At 45.0% G+C, this 12,748-nt stretch overlaps 1 protein-coding gene across 9 annotated transcripts in view; it reads left to right on the forward strand.

The window, feature by feature from the left end:
- CHD8 (chromodomain helicase DNA binding protein 8) overlaps positions 1 to 12,748 on the forward strand; it is a 73,936-nt gene that overhangs the window by 20,734 nt on the left and 40,454 nt on the right. For 4 of the 9 annotated variants that reach the window (XM_040969857.1, XM_040969866.1, XM_040969864.1 and 1 more), the window contains exons 2-5: positions 2,664 to 2,804; positions 3,229 to 3,296; positions 9,986 to 11,043; positions 11,856 to 12,227. In XM_040969857.1, the coding sequence (XP_040825791.1) occupies positions 10,201 to 11,043; positions 11,856 to 12,227 (1,215 nt within the window). In that variant the 5' untranslated portion in view covers positions 2,664 to 2,804; positions 3,229 to 3,296; positions 9,986 to 10,200. The other 5 variants (XM_040969858.1, XM_040969861.1, XM_040969860.1 and 2 more) reach the window with 5 other exon arrangements.

Below are 12,748 nucleotides of genomic sequence, written 5' to 3' on the forward strand. Positions count from 1 at the left end.
AGCGTTTAGTTAGATTGCTTTATCTCACTTTTTTTTTTTAAGATTTATTTATTTTTATTGGAAAGGTAGATGTATAGAGAGTAAGATCTTCCATCTGCTGGTTCACTCCTCAAATGGCAGCAACAACCGGAGCTGAGCTGGTCTGAAGCCATGAGTCAGCAGCTTCTACTGGGTCTCCCATATAGGGCAGCATCCCAAGACTTTGCTCCAGCCTTCACTGCTTTCCCAGATTGCAAGCAGGGAGCTGGTGGGAAGTGAATCAGCTGGGTCACGAATTGGCATCCATATCCAGTGCCACAGTTGGAGGTGGAGAATTTGCCAGTTGAGTTATATAGCCCAGCCCCCAGTTTCTTTCTCTTAAGAAATGGTAGTAGCAACATTAGGCTCTTGAATGGCTGCTTAGTTTCATAGTCAAATCATTCAGCTCTCTAAGCCTCAGCTTTCCTCATCTGTGCAATGTAAAGGTTGCCTTATAAAAGCTGAAGTCTTTTGCCAGATGCAAAATTTATCGGTCCCACCAGTACATTGCAAGTGTCAGGAGGACTTGGCCAACGATTGGATGGGTGGTGGTGTGTGGTGGGGGGTACTGGAGGAGCTTTCGGAGACACCTCAGAGGGTTTGAGCCAGAGCCAGTGGGAACACAATATTGCTGTTTACGGGAGTGGTCATTAGGTGTTCTAGCAACAGTGTTAACACTAAACTCCTTGCAAGTAAGAGAACTAAGGGAAGGTTGAGCTGCTTCCTAGTTTGCCACCTAGGATATAGAAAACAGTATTTCAGTGTTGAGAATGGATACTTTTCAGAAGAAGCTAGTAGTCAGTAAGTAAGCAGCTGTTTTTAATACCAGTTTACTTCCGGGGCTTTCAGCTTGTGGTCTATGCTTCACGGGTTAAATAGCCCCCCGCTGGGGAGTTGCATGGTCAGAAGTGGCATTGCAAAATGGGCAGTTTCAAGAACGGTGAGGGACAGGGGGCCAGACGAGTTAGGGAGTATGGGTGTGAATTTTCAGGGAGAGGAAACCAGTGGTTGTTAGAGGACACTCTGGGTCAGGGTATGGAAAGCGGCATTGCATGAGAAAGGTGCAAGTGTCTGGAATGCAGGCCAGCCTTTTGGGGCCGGGCCAAAAGAGTGCTTCCTCCTCAGAGAGCAAGGGGCACCATATTATTGCGGCTGGACCGACCCTCCCAAGGCAGGGACGATCTGGTCCCTTTTGGGGGGTAACTGGGGACAGTAACTGGAGAGGGATTGACAGGGGTCTGCCGGAAAGCAGGGGATCCAGAGGGAGGCGGAGCTGGCCCGGTGTGGAACCCTCCCCCCAGAGTTTGCATTCTTTGGTGTGCAGAATGCTGTGTAGGTGGAAGGGAATTAAATCGCCAGGACTAGTTTCCCGCACCGTGAGCCTGATCTTGCCAGGACCCCTTTTTTTCAAGCAAGCTGCAGGCTTGCCTGGGCCCTAGAAACCGGATAGGCCTCTCCGTGCATTCTCAACCTAACTCGCGGGGGAGGGGGAAGGGAGCTCCCTGGTCCCTCCCTTTGCGCTGCTTTGCGTGTTTGCGCCTGTGATGAGTGGCAGCAGGCTGCAGCCAATGAGGATGCGGGGCGGGCAGGAACATCAGGTTGGGTTGCGCAGGAGGAGGGGGAACTGGTGCTGGAGAGACAGCGAGAGGGGCGAACCGGCCCCCCACGGCCGCTGCAGGTAAAGCTACCGCTCTCTCCCACCAGGGTGAGGCACAGCTCCTTTTCTCCTTCAGGACTTACCGAGCCTTTCTGCCTGCAGCTTCCGCCCTAACATTGCTTCTACCTCGGGCATCCACACACCCCCCCCCCCCCCCCCCCCCCGCATCTTCTCGTCTTGGCCATCCCCACCCTGGAGGGCACCCCCGCTAGCTCCCTCCCTCAAGTGCATGTATCTCATCTCCATTTTGGGGGTGCCAGTTGCCGGAAATATCCTGCCTTTGCTGTATGGGCCTTACTGGCACCAACCCCAGCAGTAGAAGCAGGTAATGTACCCAGGTGCCCCCCCCACCCCAACCCCGGTCGCATTTTCCTTTCCATCATCAACTCCTCACTTCCTACCCTGTTCCTTTCCTTTCCCCAAGCGAATGGATCATTTCTGCAGTGTCTCTTTTACCCGTGAAAACACATGATTTTAGCTTTCATAGTTGCTTATTCGGCTTGCCCTATTGATTTCACAAGGGCTCACTTGCACTGGTCGTGTTGGCCCCAGGTGTCCATCCCCCTGATGGAAATGTGCGTGCTTTCTACCCCCGTGGTGGGGAAGCAGAAGCAGAGTAGTCGCACATTTGTCAGTGAGAATGGTGAAGGCCTAGGGGCTTGATCTCCCTGAAGAAATTCCTGAGTGGCTTCAAGTTAGTAGCTCCATGTCTTGTATTCTGTGTGCTTTCTCCCTGATCCCACCCCGACCGCAGTGCTGAGCATGTTCACTTGGATGTCTGTTTCCCATTTCTGGATAAGCTTGAACACCCTTTGGGTTTTGCAGATGTCTCCATGGGACCCGTTTTCTTAACGCTGTCCTCTGAAAATTACATTGATGAATTTCATTGTAGCCTTTCTTATTTTTTTTCCCAAGGAATTTCTCATTTAAGTTAAGCTGCTTCTGCCCATCTTGTATTTCAGTAACATGTGTTTATGTCTATCTGCAGCTGATCCTCCTGAAAGGATACAGTTTCAACAGCAGGACTTATACTTTGAAAATAAAGGAGTTTACTCTCGTCTGAATCTTTGTGCAGCTAGAGATTAAGTGCGCATGAGTGATATTTCGAAGGGGAATATTATAGAAAAAGGTCAGTATTCCTCAGAACGGCCTTGATTTAGTTCTGCACGGGCAGTATCAGGAGATGTGTACGTGGAGAATGGATGTTGTAGTTCAGTTTGTCATTTCACCTGTGAGACAATGGAGTCATCACTGTGGCAGTGTTTCTCATCTGTCATCAGTAGGAAATGTTGATAAATTCCATTTGGGGAATCCCTCAGGAATGTTATTCCCCCCTTAGAGGTACTGATGGCCCTTCCAGGCCAGCATGCTGCTTCCTCTGTCTGCACCCCCTTTCTTCCAGGCTTGTTTTTGTTTTTTACAGAATCTTACTGAGAATGTTTTGTCCAGTTATACTGAATGTAAATATCCTAAACAATGGTAAAAGTGTTTCTTTTTCACTTGATAAATATAGAACTATGAGATTCAATACTTGTTTTCACCAACCCCCTTAGGTCTCCTAAGCTCTTCTAAAGGGACGTAGCCTCCATCCACTGCTTGAGAATCACTGCTTTATTGAAAGGTATGGAGAGAGTGAGATGGAAAAAATGTAGTTAAAACAGACTCATGGGGGGGGGCAGGAAATGGGCAAGGTGAAGAAGGTAAAACAGAGTTCCCCTGACACTTGTATTAGAGGTGGTAACACTGGAGATGAATATCGGGCTTTTACAAACTCTAGGGGCAAAAAGTTCTTCCTTCAGAAAGCAATGAGGTGAAGGGCTCTTATTGCTGTATATAATAAAGTAGTTTTTCAGAGGCTGGTTGTTTAGAGAATATAGATTGATGGCCTCGAGTTTCAGCCTTACCTGGCTGCATGGATGCTTTCCCTTTCCACTGTGTCATTCCCTAAGATTTCTGTCAGGAGTCTGGCCATTGGCTTGGAATTATACAACGTGAACAAGTACAACAACTAAACTCTGGGTTTATTTTTGTGCAATTGTGTATGATTCTCTTTGGGGAGTGGCAGGCCAAGTGTGGCTTTTCTTCTTTTTAAATGTATTTGATAAGCAGAGACAGGAACGGGATGGAAGAGAGGGAGCAAGCTCAAGGGCAGTCACTTGTCCTCTGCCTTCTCTGCCTGGATGGTTGCAGGGGCTGAGATGAAGGTTAGCTGGTTACAGCTAGGAGCCAGGAACTCAATCTAGGTCTCCCACATGGGTGGCAGGGACCCAGTTACCTGAGCCATCACAGCTCTCCTTGTCTACACTGCCAGGAGCCTGAGTGAGGACCCTGAGCCAGGAGGTGGATGCAGGTACTCTGACGTGTGACGCAGAGGTCTTAACTCTTGCCCTACATACCTGTTCCTAACCTATCATTGTTAAGATGAGAAAAGTCTGTTAGGACTTTTTTATCTTTCACTTTTATTACCAAGGTTTTAAGATTGGATAGAGTACCTGATAGAAATGTCAAATGTAGATAAATCCAGGACAGCCCAAAGCGGTAATGAAAGAGGGGTAAACAAAGCTGGAAGTATTGGAAGTGAAGTTTAATCTTGTGAGGACTGAAGATATTTTAAGGATGAGACCTGTAAAGTAGATTAGTATATATGTGATCAATTGGATCAGTAGAGGTGAATAAGTGGACTAAGGCTGAGAAGTAATTACACCTGACATTGTGGCATTAAGTCAGTGGCAAGATTGGAATTTGGGAGCCTAGGCTAAAACAGTAGAAGCAGAAGGATAGCCCAAAAGTTGAAAAGGGAAAGATAATGTATTGATTTTTAAAAGCTTAAACATGTGCCTGGCGTGATAGCCTAGTGGCTTAAGTCCTTGCCTTACAACTGTCAGGATCCGATATGGGAGCTGGTTTGCGTCCCAGCTGTTCCACTTCTTATCCGTCTCCCTGCCTGTGGCCTGGGAAAGCAGTCGGGATAGCCCAAAGCCTTGGGACCCTGCACCCATGTGGCAGACCCGGAAGAGGCTCCTGGCTCCTGGCTTTGGATTGGCTCAGCTTGGGCTGTTGTGGCCACTTGGGGAGTGAACCAATGGATAGAAGATCTTTCTCCCTGTCTCTCTACTGTGGATCTGGCTTTCAATTAAAAAAATTTATTTTTCTCCTATTAGTAAATGAAGAGCTGAGCATTTCGCTTAATGGTTAAAAAATGCTAGTTGAGTTGTCCTCATCCAACATTGACATACTTGGGTTTCAGAGCCTGCTCTGGCTCCTGATTCTAGCTTATTGCTAATACTGACCCTGGGAGTCCCTGGCCTAAGTGATTGGATTCCTGCCATTCCCATGAGAGCAATAGATTGCATGCATGACTCCCAAACATTTGTGAAGTGAATCAACAAATAGATTCTTTCTTTCTGTTTCTCTCTAATAAGTAATTTTTTTTTTTTTAAAGAAATGAGAGACCTGGCTAAGAATAGGCCATTGTGGGGGTAAATAAAACATTAGGACGAAAAAATAGCAAGGAGTTGTAAAGACTACAAAACACCATGTGAAAGAAAGGGCAGATTATAAACTATTATTAGGATAAACTCCTAGTTAGGGATAGGTATTGTGGCACTCTGGGTTAAACCAGTGCTTGCTCACATGCAGTATTTGGAGTACCTGGGATCAGCTCTTGCTCCATTTCTGACCCAGCTTCTTGCTGATGTGGACCTGTGGAGGCACAAAGTGCTTGGACCTCTACTAGACATGTGGGAGACCCTGAGAGGACCTTTTGGCTCATTGTTTTGGCCTGTCCCACACCCAGTTGTTGTAGGTATTTCAGGAGTGAAACAGTGGATGCAAAACTCATTTTCTCATTCTTCTGTTCAAATAAGTAGATAAACTTAGAAAAAATTGACTTTTACTGTAATTCTAGTATGATGATTATACATATTTAGTATAACTTCTCTGATAGCAAATAAAAGATGAAAAAGAATAGGTGACAAAATAGGGCACAATTGGAAAAAAGATTGTAGTAGTTTTGAGGAAATTTCTAAAATTGAGTCTGTTTTCATTAACTCGGCACACATTGTGGAGTTGGAGGTGTTTGGCCTAGCAACAAAGACTCCCACCTCTCTGGGTTTGAAGCTGACTTCAGCTCTGACTCCCAAGTCACTGCTAATGCAGACTCTGAAAGGCAGCAGTGGTGGCTCAAGTGATGGGGCTCCTGCTACCCACGTGGCAGACTGGGATGGAGTTCCTAGGCTTCTGCCTCAGCCTAACTGCAGCTGTTGTAGGCACAGGGGTAGATCACACACTCAGTCTCTCTGGCTTTCATTCATCAGTAAACATTTTTAGAGCCTGGTACATTGGCCTAGTGGCTAAATTCTTGCCTAGAAAGCTCTGGGATCCCATATGGGCGCCAGTTCATGTGCTAGCTGCTCCACTTCCCATCCAGCTCTCTGCTTGTGGCCTAGGAAAGTAGTAGGGGACAGCCCAATGCCTTGGAACCCTGCACCTGTGTGGGAGACCGGAAAGAGGCTCTTAGGTCCTGGTTTTGGATAGACTCAGCTCTTGCTGTGTTAGCCAGATGGGGGGTGAACCAGTGGAGAGATCTATCTCTCCTCTCTGTAAATCTGCCTTTCCGATAAAAATAAATCATTAAAAAATTTTTTAAAATTAAACATTTTGAAACCAGGCAGACATACTTATATTTTATTCTGGGTAAATCGTCCATAATTTTCTTTTTTTTTTTTTTAAGATTTATTTTTATTTTTACTGCAAAGTCAGATCTATAGAGAGGAGGAGAGACAGAGAGGAAGATCTTCTGTCTGATGATTCACTCCCCAAGTGACCACAACGGCTGGAGCTGAGCCAATCCGAAGCCAGGGTCCAGGAACTTCCTCCAGCTCTCCCACGTGGGTGCAGGGTCCCAAGGCTTTGGACCATCCTTGACTGCTTTCCCAGGCCACAAGCAGGGAGCTGGATGAGAAGCGGGGCTGCCAGGATTAGAGCTGGCACCCATATGGGATCCTGGCACACACAAGGTGAGGACTTTAGCCGCTAGGCCATGCCACCAGGCCCCATCCATAGTTTTCTTTTCTTCAGTCTGAGTAATTAGGAGGCAAGTGTTAGAAGAGGCTAGAATGAGCTCTGTCTAATATTTGGTGAAATCATTTCAGTAGGAGTAGGAAATAATAGGGATTTTGATTTTAGGTATGATTATTAAACAAATTATTTAATTTTGAATTGCTTGATATTCATGACAATACCTTGCATGCTCTGTAAGCTTGATTGATGTGCTAACTACTGATGAGTCTGTTCTGTTTATGATGGAGTTTCTAGAATATTAACTCACATTGTATTGTTTTGTAAGGATAATAAGGATGAATTAGAGATTAGAGAAGGGGAAAGTATGGAGAGTTCTCTGTACATGTCTCCCTCAGTCAAATCTACACTGTGTTTATTTGATATGTTCCAAAGGCTGGGAGAAATGCTCTTGACTAGGCAAGCGTCCTTTGGATGCCCAGACATTGATGCTACATTCAGAGAGGAGAAGTTTACTTTTCAGTTGTAATATGGTGATGCCTTTCTTGTTTTTGGTAGTTTTTTCCTTTTCCAGTGATTCTGTTATGCTAGAGCTCTGTGCTTGGATTTCTTTATTTTTTCTTTATTTTTCTTTATTTTTATTTTAATTTTTATCATTAAAATTTTTTTTTCAAATCTTTTGTGCACTGGTTCACTACCCAAGTGACTGCAATGGCCGGAGCTTGGCCAATCCGAAGGCAGAAGCCAGGAGCTTTTTTGGGGTTTCCCACACGGGTGCAGAGTCCCAAGGCCTTGGGCCGTCCTCGACTGTTTTCCCAGGCCACAAGCAGGGTGCTGGGTAGGAAGCAGGGTGCTGGGTTTAGAACCAGCACCCATGTGGGATTCCAGTACAGGCAGAGGACTTTCAGCCACTAGGCTACTGTGGCAGGCCCTATTTTAAATTTTTTAACTTTTATTAGAAAGACAGATTTCTGTGAAGAGAAAAGGAAAAACTCAGAGTGGTTTGTTTCCATCTGCTGGTTCACTTCCCAAATCGTTATAACAGCCAGAGCAGAGCTGATGCAAACATGGCAGCCAGGAGTTTCTTCTGGATCTTTCATGCTGGTGCAGGGTCCTCAAAACTTGGACCATTCTCCATTGCTTTCTCAGGGCATAAGCAGAGAGCTAGACTGGAAATGAAACAGGTGGGATGTGAACTGGTACCCATATGGAATGCCAGTGCCACAGGGCGGAGGATTAGTGTGGTATGCTACTGTGCCAGCCCCAATTGGTAGATTACAATATTTTAAGCCATTTTTAGGACAGTTTTTCAAGGTAGGTAGCTTTCTGTTGTATTGTTTTAGGATGATGCAATATTGTTTCATTTCTGTGATGACTGAAATAAATCAGTGCAAATAAAGTAAGTAAATATATTGATTCAGATTTTGGGTAGCAACTGCATGTTGTGTCCTACTGATTGCCAGCAATCAACACTTTTCTGTCCCTCAGGGAAGAAGGAACTGGAATGTAATGCAGGGTCATACTGGATGCATATTGCACTACTCATAGGCAGCAGTTTTTTTGTGCTAAGTATGAACATTTTTCCAGCAAATGACAGACAAGCATCTCTTTTTTAAAAAAATTTCTTTTGTTTGTTTATTTGAAAGAATTAAAGAGGGAGGGGAGAGACAGATTAAGAGGATCTGATTCCCTCCTCAAATGACTATAGTGGCAGGGGCTGGGACAGGCCAAAAGCCACGAGCCTGGAGTTTCTTCCAAGTCTTGCATGTGGGTACAGGGACTAAGTACTGGGTCAGCTTCTGCTGCTTTCCCAAGTTCATTGGCGGCGTTGGATCAAAGCAGATCAACTGGGGCTTGAACAGGTGGTATATGGGATGCCAGCCTCAGTGGTACAAGATTAAGATGCTATACCACAACACTGTTCCCCAGACTAGCATCTTGAGTAGCAGACAACTTTTCAATAATTTGAACAGATTATTTGGATCTTTAGAGGATATGGGTGAGAAACTTAAGTCTGGTAAAATATTAAGTTTTAAATAGTGCTTTAAGTAAGGTGTAAACACTGGTGAGATTTACAGAGTTGGAGGGATCACATATTCAGCAATTGCTCACTTGTTAAAGAGGCAGAGGTTCATGACCCACTTTATTGGTAGAAAACGTTTGAAGTGGGCCGAGTGTGGTGGCATACTAACCTGATCCTGCACCTGTGGCACCTGCATTCCACATGATGGCCAGTTGGGAGGAATGTTTGGGGTAGATTGCAGGGCGGAGGAAGGGGCTGTTCCATGGAATAGGTGAAACCATGCAGGTAGTAATCACATTAAAGGAGCTGGCCTGGACCGCAGGATACAGTGTAGAAATGGTAAGAGAAGGGCCTAGTACCATGGCTCCATGGTTGAATTCTCACTTTGCCAGCCAGTATCCTATATGGGTACCAGTTTTTGTCCCAGCTGCTCCACTTCCATCCAGCTCCCTGCTTGTGACCTGTGAAAGCAGTAGAAGATGGCTCAAAGCCATGTGACCCTGTACCCATTTGGGAGACCTGGAAGAAGTTCCTGGCTCTTGGCTTTGGATTGGCCTCAAGCAGGGAGCTGGATGGAAAGTAGAGCAGCCAGGATATGAACTAAGGCCTGTATGTGGTCACAGCCGAGGACTTAAGCCACTGGGCTACTGTGCTGGGCCCAAAATAAATCAATCGTAATTAATGTTTGTAAAGCTTTCAGTGTGAAATTCTGCTATAAACTTGGTGATTTTATACAGTAGACCTATTTAAAGGTGGTTTTTTGGACAGTATTTAGTACAAATATCTACAATATAAGGAAAGTTTATAGTCTAGAACATGCATATGCATGGATACCAAATTTTTTTCCCTAAAGTAAATATATTTTTAAATTATATATACCCTCACATATTAGGGAACTTTGTCTATATTCACTGAAGTGTGCATGATATATTTTTGAGTTCTACCAATCTAGGAACTGAAAATAGAATGTGAATGAATTTAAAATTTACTGATGTGACCTAGCAATGAATATTGTAAAAGCGAATGGACAGACATCTGAATGCTCTTGACAGACAGATGCTTCAGAGAGTGTTGGTGTAAGAATCTGAGAAGTGCGCTGTTTGTTTCTTTGTTGTAGGTTTGAAGCAGAAATATGGATTTCTTTCTGTTAGCTATTTTTAGATTTCTTTTCATCTGTTATTATATCAGTGCTATTTGAGATATTAAAGAAAATTTCTCTGATGTCACCAACTTCTTATTTTTCATTTGTATTTCTATTCCTGCAACAGGACTTCCACCATCTTTCCCTGAAGACCTAACCATCTTGCTCCATGAAGGTCAGGACAGTCTGACATGCACTTGTTACTTACCTCTGTACTTGAAGCGTAGTCCTTTTCCATTGTGTACATTTTTCTCTTGATAGGGGAGGGGAGGGAAGAACCATACCCCCCCTCCCCTTCCCTTCTCTGGAACTTGGAGAAGCATCCTCCACTACTTTCCCAAGATGGCTGACCCCATCATGGATCTGTTTGATGACCCGAATTTGTTTGGCCTGGACTCTCTGACTGATGACAGTTTTAACCAGGTCACCCAAGACCCCATCGAGGAAGCACTTGGACTGCCAAGCTCTCTGGACTCCTTGGATCAGATGAACCAAGATGGTGGAGGTGGTGATGTGGGGAATCCTTCAGCAACTGACCTGGTCCCCCCACCAGAGGAAACAGCCCCCACAGACCTTCCCAAAGAATCCACAGCTCCAGCTCCTGAGTCCTTAACCTTGCATGATTATACCACTCAGCCCGCCAGCCAGGAGCAGCCAGCCCAACCTGTCCTCCAGACGTCGACGCCAGCACCAGGACTTTTGCAGGTCTCCCAGAGCCAGGAGATCCTGAGCCAAGGGAATCCTTTCATGGGAGTCTCTGCTGCAGCTGTTTCCTCCAGTAGCACTGGAGGACAACCACCTCAATCCGCCCCTAAGATTGTTATCCTTAAGGCCCCACCAACTTCCTCAGTCACTGGTGCCCACGTGGCACAAATTCAGGCCCAAGGTATCACCAGCACAGCCCAGCCCCTGGTGGCTGGCACAGCCAATGGTGGAAAAGTCACTTTTACCAAAGTGCTAACCGGCACACCCATTCGACAAGGTGTTTCCATTGTCTCTGGTAATACAGTGTTGGCCGCCAAGGTCCCTGGGAACCAGGCTGCTGTTCAGCGCATTGTCCAGCCCAGCCGACCAGTAAAGCAGCTGGTCCTCCAGCCAGTTAAGGGTGCAGCTCCTGCTAGCAACCCTGGGGCCACAGGGCCCCCCCTGAAGCCTGCAGTTACACTGACCTCTACACCTACGCAGGTGACTTGAGTGAAAGGGGGTGATGTATTTTGGCTTTGTAGTGGGCCCAGCAACTGTGTGAGAATGAGTGCTTGTGAATGTTACCTCTGGGAAAGCTTGTCTGTGCATTGTGTCAGTTAGTGTGGAGAGTGACATACTGACTCCTTGCCAGGTGGAAGCAGTTAATGTGAACTTACTAACTACATGTTTCCACTGTGCCTTGCTGGAGCTCTTAACCTCAGGAACCATTGAAATTAAGCAAGAATTTACAGCAATATATGATAGAAAGTTATATGAGAAATATATGTCCAATGGTAACAAGGAAACATGTTTGCAAAATTGTATGTATTTGTATTTGCAGGATTTGTACAAACTATTAGTATGTTTTTCCTATGTATTTTACTAAGAACTATTCTTTCTTTGCACAGTGAAAAAGGCTAGTTTCTATTTTAAGCAAAAAAAAAAAAAAAAATCCATAGCCTCCGAATCAAGGGCCTGAGCAGTTGGGGTAGACATGCAATACCAAGAGACATAGAATCAAAGGAAAGAAGCTACAAGGAGACCGACTTCAATATAGGGACTTTGTTCTAATGGGTTTTCGTAAGGACATGACTGCCTTAGAAGACAATAAACTCCTGTGAGGGCTTTTTAAAAGATAGGCTTGATATTTACAGGGCACAGATGTTTTAGATAGGTAGACACATACAATGAATTGCACTGTTTTCTGACTCTTTATTTTTGTGACTTTAGGATGAAGGAAAATGGTGTAAATATTTCAGGTATACCATTCTTTAATGTTGTATCTCTGTTGCAATTTCTTTTTTTCACTTTAGGGTGAATCGAAGCGCATCACCCTGGTCCTCCAGCAGCCACAGTCTGGAGGTCCCCAAGGACATCGGCATGTTGTGCTAGGGAGCCTACCAGGCAAGATAGTATTACAGGGCAACCAGTTGGCAGCCCTGACTCAAGCCAAGAATGCCCAGGGGCAGCCTGCCAAAGTAGTCACTATCCAGCTGCAGGTGCAACAGCCACAGCAAAAAATTCAGATTGTACCACAAGCTCCATCGTCACAGCCCCAGCCCCAGCAGCCACCTTCAACCCAACCACTTACTCTGTCCTCCGTGCAGCAGGCTCAGATCATGGGACCAGGACAAAGTCCAGGACAAAGACTTTCAGTACCACTGAAAATGGTACTGCAGCCACAGGTGAGAGGATTCTACAGGGAGGAAAAAAGACAAATCAGACCCTGCATACCTTTGCTGTTGCTCTCAGCAACCACTTGCATTGCTTGGGGCCCTGTTTTCAATTTATCCTTCTCAAGTGGGATGGAGATTCTATTTCACCCGTGGAGATCTTACTTTAATTATATTATGATCACTTATCGGCCTTTTGGCTAGGATCAAATGTAATTATATTGTGAAAAGATTCGAGACTGGACTGTTTCTGTATTTGTACTGTTTCACATACAAGCAGTTTTTGGCAGCATTGTGAAACGAAAGCAGTTTGAAATTTGCTGTTCATCTGAAGGATAAATAAATAATCCCCCGACCCTTGGAAAATAGAACTTGATTTTTTTTAAGGCAGAGGCCATTATTGACAATTATTTTTCTGATATACATGAGGTAGATATCACTATGATGTTTAATTGGTCAAAATTCTTGTCTTAACTCTTTTCTGCAAAAAGCAATTTCAAAAATGTGTCTAGGTTCATTTAATCTTAGTCTAA

Source organism: Ochotona curzoniae, unplaced genomic scaffold, assembly GCF_017591425.1.
Source record: "Ochotona curzoniae isolate NIBS_2020 unplaced genomic scaffold, NIBS_Ocur_1.0 scaffold_4701, whole genome shotgun sequence".
In the NCBI taxonomy this organism is placed as follows: domain Eukaryota; kingdom Metazoa; phylum Chordata; class Mammalia; order Lagomorpha; family Ochotonidae; genus Ochotona; species Ochotona curzoniae.